The sequence below is a fragment of the Poecilia formosa genome, unplaced genomic scaffold (genome assembly GCF_000485575.1).
Source record: "Poecilia formosa unplaced genomic scaffold, Poecilia_formosa-5.1.2 Scaffold372, whole genome shotgun sequence".
Lineage (NCBI taxonomy): Eukaryota > Metazoa > Chordata > Actinopteri > Cyprinodontiformes > Poeciliidae > Poecilia > Poecilia formosa.
In genome coordinates this window covers 301,429-321,386 of record NW_006800311.1, presented here as the reverse complement: position 1 = coordinate 321,386, position 19,958 = coordinate 301,429, and the positions used below count along the sequence as shown (strand labels likewise).

General features: G+C 39.9%; 2 protein-coding genes and 1 long non-coding RNA gene across 4 annotated transcripts in view; 1 reads left to right on the top strand and 2 right to left on the bottom strand.

Moving 5' to 3' along the window:
- ebf1a (EBF transcription factor 1a) overlaps nucleotides 1-2,147 on the bottom strand; it is an 84,966-nt gene extending 82,819 nt beyond the window's left edge. Inside the window, exons 1-2 of the mRNA XM_007575208.2 lie at nucleotides 1,079-2,147; nucleotides 46-202 (exon numbers count right to left, since the gene is read on the bottom strand). Coding sequence (XP_007575270.1) covers nucleotides 46-202; nucleotides 1,079-1,212 — 291 coding nt within the window. The 5' untranslated portion in view covers nucleotides 1,213-2,147. The remainder of the gene's footprint in view (nucleotides 1-45; nucleotides 203-1,078) is intronic.
- LOC107833361 (uncharacterized) lies at nucleotides 1,527-9,420 on the top strand. The gene is made up of 2 exons (XR_001659101.1): nucleotides 1,527-1,612; nucleotides 9,192-9,420. It is a non-coding gene; the product is annotated as an uncharacterized LOC107833361 (long non-coding RNA).
- Nucleotides 9,421-10,346: 926 nt separating this feature from the next.
- il12ba (interleukin 12Ba) lies at nucleotides 10,347-13,952 on the bottom strand. Of its 2 annotated transcripts, XM_016662415.1 has the most exons (9): nucleotides 13,762-13,952; nucleotides 13,589-13,676; nucleotides 13,168-13,255; nucleotides 12,163-12,450; nucleotides 11,784-11,889; nucleotides 11,397-11,638; nucleotides 11,107-11,279; nucleotides 10,864-10,985; nucleotides 10,347-10,544 (listed from the first exon to the last, which is right to left on the bottom strand). In XM_016662415.1, exons 2-9 carry the CDS (start codon nucleotides 13,670-13,672, stop codon nucleotides 10,499-10,501), a joined length of 1,149 nt encoding a protein of 382 aa, XP_016517901.1. In that variant the 5' UTR covers nucleotides 13,673-13,676; nucleotides 13,762-13,952; the 3' UTR covers nucleotides 10,347-10,498. The 2 variants fall into 2 exon arrangements, with proteins under 2 accessions (XP_016517901.1, XP_016517902.1); XM_016662416.1 differs by lacking the exon at nucleotides 13,762-13,952 and having other exon boundaries at nucleotides 13,589-13,684.
- Between the last annotated feature and the right edge of the window lie 6,006 nt (nucleotides 13,953-19,958).

The window sequence follows — 19,958 nt, the reverse complement described above, 5'->3', positions numbered from 1 at the left end:
TAATTAATAATTAACATTTTAATTTAAAAAAAAATCTAAACTCACCTTTTCTTTCTCCACAAAGTCGACAAATGTGGTCCGTTCTATTTCCACCGGCTGACCCTGTCTGTCGTACAAAGCCAGGACGAAGTGGAAGAAGTTGGACTTGCGGAGGTTGGAGGGCGGCTGCTTCTCGAAGTGCGCCCGAGCGAGACCCACTCCGCTGCGGACACAGGCAAAATCAGCAATAAAATAAAATAAAATAAGGCTACACGGACGGCAGTGAAAAGAAATGCATCTAATAAAAGTACCAAAAAAATAAATAAATAAATAAATAAATACAAATTAACACGCTAACTGATTCAGTTGCTTATTCCCCATCTATATCCAAACTTAAAATTGTTAGGTGACACGTGCACAATTTCATTTAATTAGTTCATTAAAATCGAACAAATAAATTGAGATGTTACATGTGAATCCAAGCAAAAAAGCAAAAAAAAAAAAAGTTAAATATACCGATGTTAAATTATGACTGTCATAATTTGGACAAGACAGATGTAGGCCTGCTGTAAATACGCACCAGAAACTTCGAGATTTTGATTAAAAGCAAACAAAAATATAGCATTCTCGCAATGCATGCAAACTTTAAAAACCCGCGAGGAAAGCTGCTTCATCTCAACGCAAAAAAAAAAAAATAATAATAATAATAAGAAGAAGAAGAATAAATCACTGCGAACTGAGAGGTCCAAGCCCAAACTCAGAGCTGACTTTTTTTTCTTCTTTCTTTTGCACACTAAAAACTTTGGGGCCAAAGCCGCATTTAAACGCGTCATGCTGGAAAGTCTGTCAAACAGTTCTGAAACGCGTCTGAAACAAGTTGAATCCGAGGTGAAAAATAAATAAATAAACAAAAAACTTGAGATGCCAGCGGGACCTGAGGTTATCCCACCACTGCGTCCTCTGGGGACGCGTTCTGCCCCCAAAGTGAATCCGCCGCTCCGTCTTTAAACGCCGCACATCACAACGCGCTTTTCTCTCCACCCGCTGTGGTGCCAGAGCGGCGGAACGCGGCGCAGCGCCTCGTCCGCTTCGGGCTCACCTCTGGGCGGCTGTGTTGGCGTCCAGCACTCCGGCGCCCTGCATCCATGTCCGAACCGCGTTCATCCCGGCCACCATGGGCTCCTCTTTCATACTACTCCCACTCCTCTGGATGCTCTCGTGGATGCCAAACATCAAAACGCACCTTCACTCTCTCTCTCCCCCTCTCTCTCTCTCGTCCTCTCTCTCTCGCCTCTGTCTCTATCCTCCTTTTCCCTCTCTTCTCTGCCTCCCCTCCTCGCCTCTCGGCGTCTCCCTTTGATAGCGCTGTCACAGGAGCAAAGTGGCGTGGGTCTACTCCACTCGGTGTTTAGACGCGCGCGTTCCACTCAAAGTAAACAAAAGATGCGACATGTGGGGAAGAAAAAGGGGAGCTGTCAGCATCCAGGGTTAGCTGCTCCTCATGTTGAGGAAGAATGGGAGGCAGCAGCTGTGAAGAGGAGCGACGTGAGAGCGATGAAAGGGGGAAGCGCAGGATGAGAGTGCGCGCTGAGTCGGCGACAGTCCCCCCCCCGCCTTTCCTCCTCGGATCAAGGTACAGCTGATAAAAACAAAAGCAAAACAAAAAATAAACAAGCAAAAAAAATAAAATAAAAATGTCAGTTTTTGCAACAAACAGGGCCAAAGATGAAAGATGAAACAGGTTTCTCTCTTTGCTCCGTCGCTTTCAAAGCAAAAGTCCTCCTTCCGGCTCAGATGGATAAAACGGAAGATTAGCGCAATTAAGAAGGCGGTCCTGGGTATATCCGCCGCTCGGCTGCGCCCGCTCCGGCTCGGGTGATTTGCGCTCTTTTCGCTTCCCCTGAGGAATCACTTCGGACCATCTCTGGGATGCCAAACAGGAGAAACTATAGTAAGGCGAAGGAGGCGTGGTCTCTGGGAACGCCTCTCTCCCTCCCGAGCTCCGTTAATGACACGGGCAATCAGCATGTCCACCAACCCGACCGGGAGCGCGGCCCTGTCCCCGCCTCGCTCCGGCGCAACGTCCCGCCCCGGCCACTTAAGTCTCGAAGCCGTCCCGCGCACGCCCCGCCGCGAGTGCGTGCGTCTCGGTGGGTGCGCATGCATGCAGTGTTTTTTTTTGTTTTGTTTTTTTTTTGAGTGCACCTCCTCGCTTTGCAATTAATATAGCTGTTCACGACAAAAAAAAATCAAACACCGACTCACGGGGAGGACATCAATTTAAGCAGTTCTCACGCTGAGTCTGAAGTAAGGAGAAGACCCGGGGAACTTGTTGGAACATATTTTGCCTGCCGCGATTTCACTTCAGCTCACATAGGGATAGACAAGAAAAATAATAATAATAATAATTGAACAGATGTTTAACTGAGTATAAAAAAAAAATACTATTTTTTTTCTTCTCTCGTTGTTTTCTAGAGGGAGGCGCATGCGTTGACGAGAGACTTGCGCCCAGATTCAATTGCGTTTAAGTGGGGGATGTCAGTGCAGGATGAGAAGCTGACATTATGCACGCATGTTCTTTGAAAAAATAAAACAGAAACATTTCTTCAAATTCAATGTTGATTTTTGCTACTAGAGCTTCAATTAGCTGTGCTGAGCAGTCCAAGTTCTCAACTCTGGCAGATTAGGAGCTTAAGAAAGTTTCCATCGTGCCAACCGCTGCGCACAGTTTAGTTTTCTCTCTCTCTTTCTCAGTCGGTTGGTTTGAAATTAGATCTTACTAGATGCACTTCAATTCTTGAGGGAGTGTATGCTATAAATCCAGAATAAATATGAGGATTACATGCTAAACTGCGCTAGGCCGTGTTAAAAAAAAAGTGCTGAAAAAAACAAAAGATTAACAAAATTTGCATGTTCATAGAAGCGTAAAACTGTACAGTGGTTGACATCGTTTTGCTGTTTTTTTTTTTTTTGCACAGCTAAAAGCAGAGCGCAGAGAGGCTGTTCTCCTTGTCATCATTTCTCGCTGTTGGACTAAAACAAATTTATTTTTTTTTTGTAATATTTCAATTTTAATTAAGGATTTTTGCTTGAAAATGTAGTCCTTAATAATGGTTAAAACTCTTTGTTGTGGTACATCCTGCACAAATATTTTGATTAGAACTTTATACAATGTGGTCTACCGTTTTTTTATGTTGTGTCCATTGAGGCTGATATGTTTTATATGAGTGTTATAATGAATGAATGTCAACCTAATGAACATTAAGAACTAATAAAAGCCCTTATGGTTCATAAACTGACTGTCACTGTCAAGTTTTTAACCAGCTTTAGCTAGTTTAGCAACAATGCTAATGCTAACGTAAAGCTGAACTTCTAAAATCTCAGACAGTAGATAAAACAATGGAATATTCTAGATGTAGATGTCAGCAATACATTCACATATAACAATACATGTTTTATTTTATTTTTTATGTAAAAAGTTTAATACTCGTTCGGTAGCATTAGCTAGTTTAGCAACACAGTATGCTAGATCCAAAGTAGCTCGCAAGATCAACATTTTAACCCCAAAGCAGCTGTTGCTTGTAGGCAAAACACAAATGTGAAAAATGTTGAAATACTAACCTTTTAGAACAGGTGTAGGTCTTTCACTGGTTGTATCACTTAACCAGTACAGCAAAAATGCTAAAGTGCTGTACTTCAGCACAGCACTAAAGTATGTGCTTCTCTTCTACATGGTTAAGAAGAAAGTTGGGCTTCTTAACCCTCAGACAGTTATTTCAATTTAATTAGTTGGGGTAATGAGTAAATGATTAACATAAATGTTGATTAAAATCTTTGAAATTTCATTAACCAGCTTTGTTTCTTCATAACGTGGCAATACCATTATATATATAGTTTAAGGCTTTAACCATTTTGATCATTTTAGTGGTTAGGTTGGAATTTATTTTAGTTGCTAAACTCATGAATTTTCTACACAAAAAGTCAGAATAAAATCCATCAATATAAAAACGCAGACAGTTTGCTTTATTAGTGCATTAAAGTCACTTTTAAATCATCAAATGAAATATTCTGGAGGTCATGCATCAGCTAAATTCAGCTAAATGTTAAAAGATGAAAACAGTAAGATTAGTTTCTACTGTATCAGATGAAAATCTAAAGACAGACTACTGACATCATTCAAGCTTTGTGATGACAGACTAAGAAAAAGTTCAAATGAAATAAAAATCAATTTTTCGGTGGGGTTCGCTTTAAAATTATGTGTTTGCAACTCAAGTGATGCGGCGATATTGCGCCTCTCTCCAGACTATACCGCCTCTACGCTCTGCGGAGTCTGACCAATAAATGCCATAAACGGTCAAGGTTAGACACCAAACCCCAGCAATCACCCCATCATTGTCTAGTCTGGAGCTGTTTATTTATGTCTCCTGCTGCGGGAGGAGAAATGTGAGCACCCTACCATTACACGATACAATAAATAGTGATAAATAAAAGCAACGGGGGATAAAATGTCTCTCTCTCGCACATTCACACGCGCGCGCGGGCACACACACACACACACACACACACACACACACACACACACACACACACACACACACTTTCCGACGCACACACACGCTACACAAGTCCAGAGCCATCCTTCAGCACATTTGTTTGATTGCGGCCCCGGCCTTCGCCAGGATCTGTCCGCCTGGGTCGACATGGACACTGCGGGCCTCTGGGGTGGCTTTATATTTAGATCCCGGAGCATCAACACAAACACACACGCACACAGACACAGACACCGTTAGTCCAAACACCACCGTCTCGGTGTCCAAAAGCGGAGATGTCAAAAGCCAGGCCCGATGTTTCAGCCATGTTAATGCAGCGATTCGCTAACTGCACGGCAGCCACACACGAGCCTTGCAGAATATAGATCTGATCATTAGCTCCATGCAGATATGTGCGCACCATTTTAACCATGTGCTGACCCGCCTGTGCGTAAAGGGAACACGGCGACGCGTGTTGGGGGCTTTTAAAAAGCGTTAAAACCTGAACGTGTTTACAGCAATTTATGAGAAAAGGCTTGCGAGCTTCAGCCCCCCCTTCTCCTTCTGTACAGCCAGATGATGTCGTAAATCAAGTGGCTTGGTTGATATTACGCTCTGACCGAACTGAAACCTCGAAACATAATAATTGATTAAGGAAAAAAAAAAAAAAACAGTCAAGCGTAGACCTTATGTCGAACAATATGCTCCCTAAGTGGTTACACAAAATGCGTGGACTATATTAAGTTTTTATGTTTAACTACATTAGGCAGAAATGATGTGTGGAAAATTCACAAATCTGCAGGACTGCAGAAAGAAATCAGGGCTTCAACAGAACCTAAATATCTACGACAAATGTAAGAAATATTGCAAGGGGGGGAAAACGAGTGACTTTACAAGCAGAACTCACCGAGGCAAAGTGAAGTTTGCAACGCTGAAACCTTTTCTTCAGGTCAAGCGCGCTAACTCACCCGTAACCGATGCGATGCTGCCACCTCGTGGGCGAAAAAGGCATTACAACAACTCGCTTTATTAACTTTAAAAAAAAAAAAAAAAAGCATAATCGATTAAAGACGTGCAGATAACGCCCACCTGCGCAGAGTGAGACTTCTGGGCCAAGCAGCTGTTATGACCAGCTCATAAGGTCAGTTTGGGTTCATGTGGGTTTATTACAGAATGAAAAGAGAACTGGTCCTGTTGGCAACAAGCTAGGCTGTTTGCTCACAAACATCAGTTTCAAGGTGCTGATGCTCCAGAACTCAGCCTGTAACCCAGAAAATAAAACACTACAAAGCTAAAGGCAGAACTTTACACATATGAATCAACCACTTGACCAAAAAAACAAAAAAAACAAAAAAAAAAACACTTTAATCAACATCAGCCTAATCTGATGAAATAACAGGTGAAGAAATTAGGACAAATGCACATATCTTTCCCTTTAATCTGGTTAAAATTACACGTTAGGCTTAACACATCAGGTACACATGACGAAAACAACATTTTGATTTAGGTTTGCCTTAATTAAACGTTAGAGATTTAGTCTGGTGTGCTGCTGACTGTTAAATTGAGAGCGAACATCATGATAAGATTGAAAAAAGAGCTGTCTAAGGTCTTCAGAAAGAAGACTGCAGTAGCTTTTTACTAGATTTAAATAGATCCAAAATAATTAAAAAATTAAAATCAGACATTCAGACATATGGGGGGGGGGGGAGTGCAAAACTGCAGGATTTTCAAAACAGAGAAGATCCCAATGTCTGGCTTCCTATGCAGACATTGAAAGCAAAACACAGTAAGCTAAAAACCCTAAAATGTTATCTCAGGTCCTATAACAGGCGGTTGTGTCGATGTGAAAGTGCAGACGTTTAACTTTGATGGGAGAGAAACCTTGGCTCTCTGAAAAACACCAAAGCCAGCATAAAGTTTGCCAAAGACATGAAGGCACTAGTCAGGATTTTCTGGAATAATTCTGTTTCTAAATCTGAAATGGAATCAGTGGTTCTTCAAGCTATGTCAGAAAAACATAAAACATTATGTGTTTTTTTTTTTTCTTGTTGTTGTTTTGTTTTTTAAGGATTTTGTAAGACAAAGTATATATATTGTGGATCAATTTAAAAATTCAGAAATGTTCAATTATAAGGAAGAGGCCCGACTTTGAGTATCAAAGGAATTTACCAGAAAATTTCGAGCTGACTTGATTTTGTTATTTGCGCTACGAATGAATCCCCGTCTTCTTTTTGAGTCGGCTTTCTGTGCCTGAGCGTAAACGCTTGGCTTTTCTTGATCGCAGGGACAGAAGGGCTGTTCATCGTGAATTAGTTTTCATAGTGACTAAAACACTAGTTTCTGTCAAAGGGATTGAAAGGGCACCGTTTGTGAAACTTGGCGCTCACCCTGACCTCATCTTCTCTATATTTAAAACGAAGCATGAATTCCTGTTCGTAAAAGCCTGTTTTGTAACACGTAACATAGATGTAACATGTAACATTTTGTAACATGTTTTGTAACATCAGTTACATCAAGCTTGAGCCTGAACATCATACAAATGTTTTTGAGACAGTCTAACCATCTTTTTTGGTGTACTACTGACTTATTTATATTCAACACAATATTACTGAGCCACAATTAAGCCGTTTCATGTCAAAAACCACACAAAAAAATATATATATTCTGTTTAAATAGCAAGAGAAAAAGAAAAAAAAAATCAGTTTAATATTTTTAGTTTGGGTGAAATCTTCTCCATGCTGCACTAAACACTAAACCTTTTAATTAAAGAGATTAATCAGGTTTTTATCCATGCAGCTGTCTCTCTGTCTCTTTACGCCTGGAACTTTTCACATTTTGTCTCTTTAAAAACAAACAAACAAACAAACAAAAAAACATCATGGACTTTTTTTTCTCCCCAAAAGTGCTGTATGTACATTTTCACAGCTCCGTTTGATGTTTATCACTTAAGCGACGTCAGACGGCGACAGCCGTCAGAGAAATCACGTGACTTTTGTTGTTACGTTGTGGAATAAAAACCATTCACAGTGTTTTTGCCGTGCGATTAAATACAATTTAAGCAACATTTTCAGTGACTGTTTTGAGAAAATAACACATACATCTGCCAAATTTTCCTGAATATGAACAGACATCTTAACATGATCCTGTTTTTAGCTTTAAATTTAGAAAAATAACTGAGACAAAAATCCAATTATTTGGGGAGCGCTTTCAAAAGTATATTGCCCGACTTCAGCAACAACTCCATTTTGAACAAGATGTTTCTACATATATATTATATATATATTTATTTTTAACTTACTGCATAGTTACAAGAAAACTGGAGAAATAAAGGCAGGGATATTTCCCAAATAATATGTCAAGGGTGAGCCGTTAAGAGTGAAAAGGCCAAGAGGGGTCAGAATTAGCTCCTCTTCTTGTCATCTGGCCTCGAAGGGTTTAGATCACAAGGCCTTTCTGTTTATAGATGGGGAAGTGAGGAGTGCGTTCACCACAACCTCCTGACCCACAGAGTCATTCAAAAAAAAAAGAAAAAAAAAGAGCATTGCAGGTGTGAGGTTGTCTGTTTGGGCTTTCCTTCCATGTGAGGCGGAAAGTCGGTGCAGGTCGCAATCAATGTGACTGCCTGATTAGGAATTTCTCATCGTCTAGATGTGATTTGATTCCAGAACAACAAACACGCACGTATTGGTGTGATGTCCTTCTGTGTTCATCCATAACAAAAAGTCCCCTTGTACTTAGGAAGGAGGCTTAAAAATCACAAATTAGCTCCACTTCTTCAAACTTATGATGTGTGTAAAATGAAAGATTCAAATTGAAGCAATTTTCTGTTTTGTAAGAGAAAATAAGAGCTATCGTAATGATTTCTGTAACTAAGGTTTAAACTATGTATTATCAATGTGTATATATGTAGTTGGAAAACTAGAAATGTGGAAAGGAAATGTTGCTGCCATGAATAAATGTAGATTTTTCCTTATGTTTGAAGAACTGAAATGATAATACGTGGGAAACTCAGAATGAGAACAATATAAATAAATAAATAAAAAACACACCCTGATCTGTCAGTTAAAGTGTGTGGAGATGGTCTGTTTGGACAACATATCCAGGATTACAGCAAGCAGAGGAAATTTCTTTAAATCTTCCACTAACAATAAAATCTCAACTCCAGCCTGAAGACCAGTGACGTCTCAGACGTCCTCCAGCAGTTCCAGCTTCCTTCTCCTGCTGTGACTCTTCAGCATCTCCTTGTCCGGCTGGTCGGTGGTTTACTTTAAGCATCATGAAGACCAACCCAGGTCAAGCACTTCCATGTGTTTTATCGGGATGTTATGTGACAGAAACGACACCGAGATAAAATCAGAAAATTGAGGCACTTTTACGCAGCTGTCTTGGGTCAGTACTTTGTAGAGCTACTTTTTGCTGCAGCTGTTAAAAACTAAATGCCATGAGAGCCGAAAAACATCTTTAAAAAAAACAACAACACACACGGTCTTCACCAGCGAGCGCATCTACAGTCTGAAACGTTGGTTCTTCTTGACAAAATAATTCAAGCTCCGTTAAATTAGATGGATCATGTCTCTATACTGCAACTTCAAGTCCTCCCACAAATACTCTCTCTTGGATTTTGGTTTGGACTTTTTTTTTCTTGTGTTTGTCTATATCTTTGTCTTTTTCTTGTTTTTCCAGGGCCTCCCTGCATTTAGCTCCATCTACATGTGAACAACACCGCCAGGCCAGGTGGGTGAAGCATCTTGCCAGGGGCACAAACGACGAGGGCAGGCGGACCTGGAATACCACCATATATACGCCGCTACGTACACTCATACTGAATAAACAGAAAATAATTTAAATATGCACAGAGACTTCTAGATGTATCGTGGAATTTTAGGGGAAAAAAAAAGAAACCTGACATCCGCTAATGTATCTTGACAAAACTCTGTTTGCTAAGGGAAAAGTCACTCGTGACTGACGTCTGCAAAGAGTCGGGATAACTAGGTTGCCTTGGTAACAGCTCCCACACTTGGTTAACAATGCACCGATTCGATGGACTCTGGCCTAAACAGTCACGTCACTGGTGACCTCTGATAAAAGCATCAAAAACGAATCAGAGATTTGAGGTCACACAAAGGGTGTTACTGAAAATGTTGTCGGCAGCGACGGGACGCTGAAACGTTTTGGATCCACGAGTTGCTTTCATTTCTTTAAAGGCCAAAGTGCCGCAGTTAGATCATCAAAGCTACTATTGTGTTATAGTGTGAGAGCTTCCTCTCACGGGATATTTGAGGAGCCACGTCTGAGCTCAGTTTTCATATTACGTTACTATTGATGGAGGGAGTGTGATGTCTGCTCTGTTATGTCAGTGCCCTATTTGCTTTTTTTTTTTTTTTTTTTTTTTATGACAGAACCGGCAGAACAAACGGCATTTCTCATAAACGTGATGTGGTGCCATTTGTAGAAAGTGATATATGAAGCTGGAGATACCTGATGCTGGTAAATGTTCAACAAATACAGTTCAAAGGGCACTGATTGTTTTTTTTTGTTTTTTTTTCCTTTTAGTTTGTCATAAAAAAGGGAGTGGAGTTTCAATAAAAAAAAATTAAAAAAAGTGGCTGTGACTTATTTGGTTTGTGAAAAGGTGTAAAACCCAGAGCAGCTGACGTCACGTGCACCAATTGTCCAAACAGAAAACGGTCTAGCTGCCTCTAAAATGTAAGAATTGTGCAATAAAAAAAAACAAAAAATAAAATTCAGTTAAATAAAATAGTTATGCCTGGAAGCTGGATTATAACAACTGCAACATCGAAAGAAATACAACACATATAAAGAAGTGAAGTCATGCAATTGGAAGAAAATCCAGCAACTTTGCCAACTTGTTTTATTAAATCATATGTTAATAACTTATAGCTCACAAACAATGCACTATCTAATAAGTTAAAAGCGGGACGAGCACTGTGAGATGTCCACTAGGATCCTCTTTCCTCAAGTCGTGTCGCTCATTGCTGCCCTTTCCTCTTTCTGTTTCCCTCGTCCCTTTTCAATCTGTAACAGAGAGACGCAATGAATTACTCACTCGACCTCAGCGCAGCAAAGTTTCTGCAGAAACTAAAAACAACAGGGTGAAAACCACAAAGGGACACGTGTTGGCAGGTACCCAGGTACAAAAAGCGGAAGTAAGCCAACCCGCAGCAGTTTTTGCAGAGAACTACAGCTAATATGAAGATGTGCACAGTTTTACTGGGAGGAAGAGAAATAGTGTGACATGTGGAGAAACGGTGATGTCAGAATGTCTCAGTTTCACAGGAGGTGGGGAGGGGGATGAATATGACACTCTCATAAGTCACCACTGAGAGGCACTAACCTGACGTGGGTCCATTCGCTCCACTCTGAGTCACAGAGAGCATCTTTCGCTCGGACACACACGACCTTAATCTTTTGCTTCACTTTAAACTGGCAGACGTCAGAGGAAGACAATATGGAGGCCTAGAAAATGCACACAAAATAATAGATGCTATGTATTGTTTCTCTTATCATTTGATCCATTATTTTATTTATTTATTTTTTTACTCGGCTTTAACTCATCCATTGTAGGAATTATTTCTACCTTCGAATGCTTCAGCTCTGTGCATGGGTTTTCACACTTTCTGCACTGTCGGCTGGACTGTGAGATCTGGAACGTCAGAGGGAAGTAGGAGTACGGCGTGTTCCACGAGCTCGGGTAACTCCACTCTACCAAGGTTTTGTTGACCTTGCTAATCCTCACCTTGTCTGGTTTCACTGACGCAGGGGCAGACGCACAAACAAAGACAATATGAATTCAGAGCACGCAAGAAAACAAACCATAGAGATTAGAAATCGCATCCATAAGCAAGGCAAAATGACAAAACGTCTCACCTATTTCCGACAAGTAAAACTGCTTAGAGTAGCTCTCCAGCAGAAACTGATTGGTCCTGACAAAGACAATGACCTGGACCTGCCGTCTCTCCTCGGCGTACGGGCAGTGCTGCCAGTCCAGGCAGGAAATACCGGAGCCGCTGTCGTCCACAGAGCAGCTGAAGTTGCTCTGAGCTGATGAGCACATCCACTGGTGGCGACTGGGCTCCACAGAGCAGTGGCTGTTCTGGCCATCGGACATGCTGAAATGGGCAAGTGAGTTTGTTCAGACGACGCAGAGAACATCAAGAACAGCTATTGAATAGAAGATGTCACTGTCCCACGGTAGGCAGAGTGTCAAATCCGAGAGCCAAAGACAGAACCACACCTGCAGTGACGAGAGCTTACCGTTGAGCTTTGATAAATGCAGCTTTGCCAACACGTTTGCTGTCCCATGTCCAAGAACAATGAAACTCCCCATTGTAGTTCTGAGTGGAACACTTCAAATAATCCTCTAATGAAACAAAAAAAGATGACAGGAGATGGTTTAGGGCAGTGGTCTCAAACTCCAGTCTTCAAGGGTCAGCGTCCTCCAACTTTTGTCTCTCTACTTCAATATTAGCTTGTTAGAGCTCTAAAGGACTTGACTGCCTTACTAGTGAGGTAGTTTAGCCATTTAATTGAAGTGTGTAGGACAAGAGACACATCTAAAAGTTGCAGGACACCGACCCTCAAGGGATGCAATTTGAGACCACTGGTTTAGGGATAGAACTGAGCACGACAGTACGTTGCTGGTTTTTGACAAGAATCCTCCGTCTCTTGGTTTCGTTTTGCTGGATCAGGACCTCGGTGTAATTTAGGAGCATTCCATCCGGGCCGTGGCACGTGTAGTTGCCCCCTCCCAAGCTTTCCACTAACCGCACCAGGTACCAGTTTCCTCTCTGCGCCTCCTCTACTCCATTCTTCTTCCAAATAATATCCTGGTTGTGGTTGTCGCTCGTCACAGCGTTCTCTGGCATCTCCAGGCAACTGATCGGCTGTTGTCCCGGCTTGCCATCAACTTCCAGCACCAGAACTGCGAGGCGGCAATCCCACATATATTCAGAAAAAGAAAGACGTGAGCGATAGACTTAAACAAACAAAATCGTACTTGGAAGGAATTGAAGGGGTTTGAGCTTGATCACCCCAAATCATCAACCAGGTTGTAAGAAACTAAAAAAGAAAAAAATATATATAATCTGATCTCATACGCAAGTGCTGCCACACTTAAAGTTATCTATTTTCAGGATCATGTTAATGTCAGAAAAATAAATATTTTCTGCATGTTGTGAAATAGCTGCAGTTGAAGGTAAGAGAGATTAAGACTAAAAGCAAACTAAAGGACAAATGGAGTACGGTTAATGTGTTTTTTTTTATCCTTTTGAACTTTCCACCCACAGGCAATGTAACATACTGGAAATTGTTGCATTGCTTTCAAAGTCTCAAATTTAAAATAAGAATCTAAATTCAGCTGCTCTACAGTCACTAATCCCTAATATAAGACGCTAATAAACTGTTAGAAAAACAAACAACTCTAATATGATTACTACATTTATTTAAGTTACAAACTGTTTTCACACATGCCTTGCGACATCCTCTCTGTCCTCTCTATAAATAATTATCTCAATGATAGATTTTAAAGAGACAAGAGAGTCAGTTGTCAAAACCGTTATTGCTATGTTTTATAATTGCATTTCTAGAAAATTGTGTTTACAATAAAGAATTCATATATTTTTCTAAATATGAACTATACCGTTTGGCTGGAGAGTCCAGTGATTTGTTGGATTTTGGCTGCTGACCAGAAGAAATGCACACAGGATGCTGACAACAAACAGCTTCATCTGAATCACAAAAAGGAAGAATAAAAAGCATACAAAGACAACATGAATAAAAAAAAAAAAGCTATTACCGAATCAAAAAAAATTCATAGTATACAATGTACCTTCCGTAAAACTGATGCCAAGATTTAGAAGTACAAGAGTTGAAGTCAATGAACTGAAATTTAGTTTTATCTGAAATCACAGCGACTGTTTCTTACTTTTTATATATTTCTTAAAACAATACAAATCCAGATCGATACGTTACGCATAATTCTTGCATGTAGCAGTAATTCATAATTACATTTTTTATTCTACACAAGACTATTATTACAAGACAGCCTGAAGTCTGCTTACCTTATTTTCAAGCCTCAGGTTTGATGGCTCTCCTGCCTTCTTCTCAGTTTTATACGGTTCTCTCACTTTATGGACTTCTTTCATTTCCCTTTTTGCCAGGAATAGAAAAAGTCCAACTTCACTTTCTATGCTTCTGGATTGGGAGGAAAATGATCGATGATTTTATTACTCACTTCCACTAAATCGTTTCACCGGGTGACTCTTTAAAGAGCGGTATTCTCGGGTTTTTGTACCCTCCACTTTCCATGTGACCCGATGGATGACAGCAACGCCACTTGGTGCAGTCCCTCCTTGTTTACTGTCAGGTTGCAAGGATGTTTATTTTTCCTTCCATTTTCATTTTGTTAAAGAGCCATCTGTTTAGTTCACAGCCAACCTGGTGCAAGTATGCTGAAGACAGCTATCCTATCTGTCTTCTGAAATTTCTGAGGCTATTCAAATAGTCCCAGATATGCCCAGGGTTTTTTTTTCCTCACAGGAAATCCAAAACGCCTTGACCCAAATTAAAGCAGCGAAACTACTAAGGGTGTACTACATCTGTGAGGTTATAGGTACAAAAAAAAAAAAAAAGCCAGTCTTTTTGGATTACTCAAATGTTCTCCTCATAACATGTCACAAGTAGGACATTTTACAGCACATTCAATCAATTAATGTTAAAAGAATGATTAAATCGCTGACTTTATTTACTGTACTTACGAGTTTGCCTTGAAATGATAATCTACAATGCAGGTGTGCCTCCAGATATTATAAAACACTGTAAGAGATTAGGAAAAAATGGACTTTGAAGGTTAGGTTCTACCAAACAAAGTTACTGAATTAAGATCTATGATTCCAGCTTTTTTTTTTTTTTTGCCTCTTTAATCTCTGACTTGACTATCAATTAATTTAGGTATGACAAAAACAATGGGATGTTTACTACCAGTTACCCAGGTGCAGATGAACATGTGGTGCAGACTGCTGATCACAGTTTAATTTTATAAAAGTTACTTCTGTTTCATTTTTTAAACAATCAGTATTATTGATGATGTTGCAGGGTATATTAATTTGACCATTCTAATGTTAGATCCAATTGTTGATTATCCTAATTTCATTTGATTTGGTGTGTGCAAGAAATATAGCCCTTTGTCTGAAAGGGCAGTGCATTGGCGCCATAGTCAAGAGTCCACTAGGGGGACTCGTGCGCTCTTTACAAATAATACAAGAACAAGTAAAGGCGCACTGGTTTCGTCTGATAATTTATTCTCTTGTATTTCTCCCCTTTTTATAAGGGATAACAATGACAAACTTAATTAACCCTTTAACTGCCCACTCAACCATCAGCGAAGGTAGATGCTTGATTTTATGTGTGTAAATTCCAATTGTAGCTCTATGGCAGCATGAAAACATGTGCTGCAGCAACTACGGTATTTACATTTAAGCCCCTTTTCATGTTAATGTTTTTTTTTTAAGCATTTTCCTGAAGGCATATTTTCACAAGCACGGTCATTACTCATCAGTTTTCCATGTGCAAAATGGGTCCAGCACAGCTTTCACACTCATATCCAATGAGACTCTGTGCCACTCATTCTCCCTCCGGCTGCGGAAGACTTGGACTTTATTTGTTGTTTCCCGCAAAGAACCTTTCCTTATGTGGGACTCGTTGGATAACTTTCTTGTCCGTCGTATTTGCCTCAGTGTTATGAGGCAAAAATAACTCAAAAAATATCTTGGGTAACGTATTGGTTTTTTTCTTCTTTTTTATGCCACTTGGTAAACAACATTTCGATGCGCGCTACCGCCATCTGCTGGAATGGAGTGTGAATTGGAACGCCAATTAAAAACATTGACCTCCACTTCCTCCGCCATTACAACACCGTCTGTTTTGTCGTCAGTTTGCTCTACTTCCGCCAGGAAATAGAGCCGGTGTCATGTCAATAAAAAAAAAAAAAAAAAAAAAATTAAATTAAATATATGAAATGCGCATGTAGATGACTGCATAAAAAAGGGGGAAAAAACTGTGCAAACAGCAATGTCATTTAAAATGAGAAAAATTGTGGAAATGGCAGCAGGTATATAAACACTTGTCGAGTTTGTTTGGAAGCAGTGACGGTGAGAAAGCTCATCAGGGTGCTGTGAGTAAGTACCTATGTTATTGAAGAAGCATTCTGGTTTTGCAACACATTCATGTGTGGGGTGGGAGACATTGTCTAACGGTGGTCAAAGGGGTTATCCTCGGACAGAGCTGAACTTCCTGATGGGCTTATCTAACCACTTCCTCTAATCTGCAGATAAACTAACAGACAACAACATGTAGAAGATGGTTAACCCCGTCACAAAAAACTTCCTCAGGAGCATCTCCTGCATGTTTATGCCATGATAATAAGAGAGCTGAAGGGGCTGCAAAGTTACGCATTACAGAACGAATACCCTTTTCTGAAACTGCGTCTTGAACAAAGCTGGGTTTTATGAATGCTTGGTCAAAAAAAAAAAAAAAAAGAAGCCTTTAAAAAAAAGCAGCATTATGCCATAGGGGTTTTCTTTCTTACCAGTAAGTACAGGGAAGTTATCGATGGGGGGAATAAGAATAATGCTGAACTGTCACATTGTCTTGAGCAAAACATTTAAGTTAAACATTTGTATTTATCGTCACGGTTCATGTTCTTGTAACGCCGAATTCTTTCACACGACAAAGTTTGTGAGCCAGTAGAACAAAGCCTGGTGGAAAAAGCGTCAGCTCTTCTGCCTCGAGCTGCAGGCAGAAATCCAAATGTGTTCAACCGAAAGGCAGCCCAAGGAAGGTATGCAACTTGAACTGACGATGTTTACTTGTTTCCCCAAGTACAAATACTTAAGTATAAGTAAAAGGAATGTTGTGTTAATAACCCAACAGAAACCATGGTAAATCTGTGTTTGCACTCATTCCCGTGCTCTTTTTGATTATTTAGCCTCTCTGGAAGCTTGAAAACAATCACACCCGATCAGTGCACGATCTCCCATTTACCATCTCATCACGTATAAATGCTGCTCTGCAAGTGTTTATAAGGAGTTGGCTTCGGAAGACTAAATCAAGATGCTTCGAAAATTTAGAGACAAAGCACAAAATTTGGGTGTAACATGACTTAGTAAAATAGTCATGTTAACTATTTTACTAAATCTGTTTTTTTTATCATTTGAAAAATATAAAAAAAATTACATTTTCTGTCAAAGAATAACCCTGAAAACCTAATCCATGCATTAGATGTAAGACTCTGTTCCTCGAGTCTTACATCTAATGTAAGATATTAGATGTAAGATATCTAACATAGAATAGGTCTGATCTATTCTATGTGTGAAAATACAAAAATACTAAATATTTCTTTGCACCATGACTGGCGTGGAAAGAGACGGGGATAAAAACTGCCTTATTTGGACCTTAACTGGATTACTCAACACTGATTACAGTTTGTGACTGATAAAGTTTATATAAACAAATAAAATAAAATAGGAGTTGGGGAGAGGAAACAGGGGTCCAGAGTCTTCTGTTTCATTCTTCTGAGTCCAATTTAGTTTTTTTTTTTGTTTTTTGTTTTCATGAGCTGGATGTATTGTTACACCTCCATTTTTATTAGGTATGCCATTGATGTCATGTTGTCCACTTCTGAATGAACTCAGAGCTGTTTATTTGGCCTGTTTGTTTTCTGCTCTTCTTTCATGCAGTCGCCATAATAATGCTAATTGTCTACAGAATTGTTGCTGTATTAATGCACGTAAATGGCGATTGTTATAATCAGGTTTTCAAGGCTGGAACACCAACAAAACAACAGCGGCATTTTCTGTTTTTCCTGTTTAACAATAACAAACAACAAATAGAAATGGTTTCTCATCTCTGTGGTTAGCCAGAGAAATTTGGCGTTTCATTGTATTTTGAGTCAGATCCTCTTTCGCCCAACTTTCTGATGACAAAGCTTCATGACAAGTTGTATCCTATAAATGCACAAAAATCCATTTTGAATCATAATTTATATTCAGAAGTGCATTTAACAATACTGTTACAGGACTTGCATAACGATAACCTCATCCAGACACATTACAATCCAGCTGTCTGTCAAACTATAAATGGTCTCAGGAAATTCTCGCGCAATGATGCATCTGGTAACAAAAAAATCACTGGAAAAGGTTATGGCATCACAAAATGGAAAGGATGCAAGAGATAAATTTAATTCAGGGACACAAAACAGGCGAATAGTTTTGTCATTGAAGAACTAAAAATGAAAACTGTCAAGAAGATGCACTTTCTCTGACAACGTAAAGATTAGCTTGTAAAACAGACAATAGGCGGATACATTTTTTTTTTCTACAGTACAGCTTTTACCCACATTAGAAATACATATTGCTAAATATTTTTGACACAAAACTTGCGATGGAGTTTCCTTTGAAGACTCCACCACAGTAATACCTGAATTTTGAGGAAACAGGAAAAACTAAAATTTGGACAAACAGGTACGGAGAATTGAAATGAAACTGTTACAGGTAGAAAAGGAAAACCAGGCAAGTCCACGAAAAAGAAAAAAAACAAATCAAAGCGAAAGTAAATGGGCAAAGCAATCATTGCCAAAATTCAACATGCAGAACTACACCAGCACGCGCGCGCACACACAAACACACGCACACACGCACACACCGCAGCACCCTTCTTCCCCATAAAGCCATCATAAAATAATCACAGTGTTTGTCATCATAAAAAACTGGCAGATGACGTCCTGGGGAAAAAAACATTTGTTCTCAGTTTCATGATATCTAACTTTAGTGGTTAGTTTGACTTTATGGAATAAAACTGTTCTTCGTTTCCTCCTAGTTGCACTGTGTTCTGAGTGGTTTACAGACCTTTTGCCGTCATTATGCTCCACTCTTTCCCAGTGTCTGAATGAAAAGCATGGCAAGACCCTGAATATTCCTTCGTTTATCGGTAGAGTTCACCTGTGAGTAAATGAATGTCAGTATAAATACAGTTGTTGTGTGAATACTCCAGGCAGGTCAGAAATAAAGCCGGGGAGGAGTTTAACAGAGAGTTTATAGAACAGTATCCAAAGGTTTTGGGCATCTGATCGACCTCTGTTCAATCTGACCATGTGAGTATGGCACAATTCAAAACTTTTCATAGACATGGCTGCCCAACTAAGCCAAACCAGTAGACAAGACAAGTGTTTTATCAGAAAGTACCCGTAGCAATTCTGGAGGAGCTGCAGGGATCGACAGCTAAGGTTGTTGAGACAACAACAAGCAATTGTGCAAGCCCTGTGGAGCCCTGCAGCAGACACGGTAGACATGTGGAACAAGGGCCTCTGGTCAGATGTCACCAACACTGATAATTGATGTTTTTGGACTGGATTCAAAATAGCAAGATGTGCATTGCTGCATCTTCTTCGGCAGTGACAGAGAAACAGACAGAGGTGACAGGAGGATGAATGCAACTAAATACAGAGTCAAATTGAGAAAATGTATGTTTTTTTTTTTGTTTTCTTTTCCACACAATTTGACCCTGCAATGTTCTGAGGTTAAGATGCATTAACATTTCAAAGGCTGATCTACCAAAAGAACAACTACACTAAATGAAGAGCCAGAGCTGCAATTGAAACGTGCACATCCTCCATCTAGTATGATGGGGAATGTAATGGAGATGTTTTGCAAAAGAAAGTTAATAAAAGATAGCAGAATTGAAAAGTTGAGACACCATATTTTAAAACATTTTTTTGTTCATAAATAAAAACAATGTAAAATTTTATTTGGCTTTTACACAACCTAACAATACGGTTTTTGATTCTCATTATGACAAATTGGCCTTTATGTAGCGTTCCAGGCTTTCCACTAGAGGGCCTCAGATGGCAACAAATATTTTGCATAAGATTAACAGCTTCCTTTTGAGATGAAAAGCCACTTAGCAATTTGAAGCCATATTCATTAGTGCTCCTAATTAAGTGTTTGTAGTTGGGCTAGTTATGCCATCAGTACAGTTCAAGCAATAATATTAAATCACTCTTGCTGCCACATAAGAGCCCCCTCCCTCCCGTCAACATAAGTTAAAATTTAATTGAGCGGGCCTGGTGTTCTTTCTCAAGTGTCATAACTCACTGTTGTGCAGCTGTTAGGAATTGCACAGCTGGATGAGCGGCTGTGTACAGACTTGTGATCTGTGTCTGTGCAGTGGAATGCCTCCCACATGCCCTCGAACCACAACAACTGGAGTGAAATCAGTGGAGTGATCTCATTTTATGGACTGGAAGGTAGAAAAACAAGGGGAAATGAGAATGCAGTGGTGATGTAATGTTTCAAGGAGCGCACACACACACACACGCACACACACACACACACACACGTGTGCTGGAAGGATACATGTGTTCATGTGCATGAGAAC

Excerpts from the sequence above, each read along its gene's own strand:
- il12ba (XM_016662415.1), bottom strand. The coding sequence starts at position 13,672 with ATGAAAGAAGTCCATAAAGTGAGAGAACCGTATAAAACTGAGAAGAAG. Across the intron at positions 13,256-13,588 it reads ACCTGAGGCTTGAAAATAAG|ATGAAGCTGTTTGTTGTCAG; the intron begins GTAAGCAGACTT and ends TTTGTGATTCAG. Across the intron at positions 11,280-11,396 it reads GTTTTACTTGTCGGAAATAG|TGAAACCAGACAAGGTGAGG; the intron begins GTGAGACGTTTT and ends CCCCTGCGTCAG.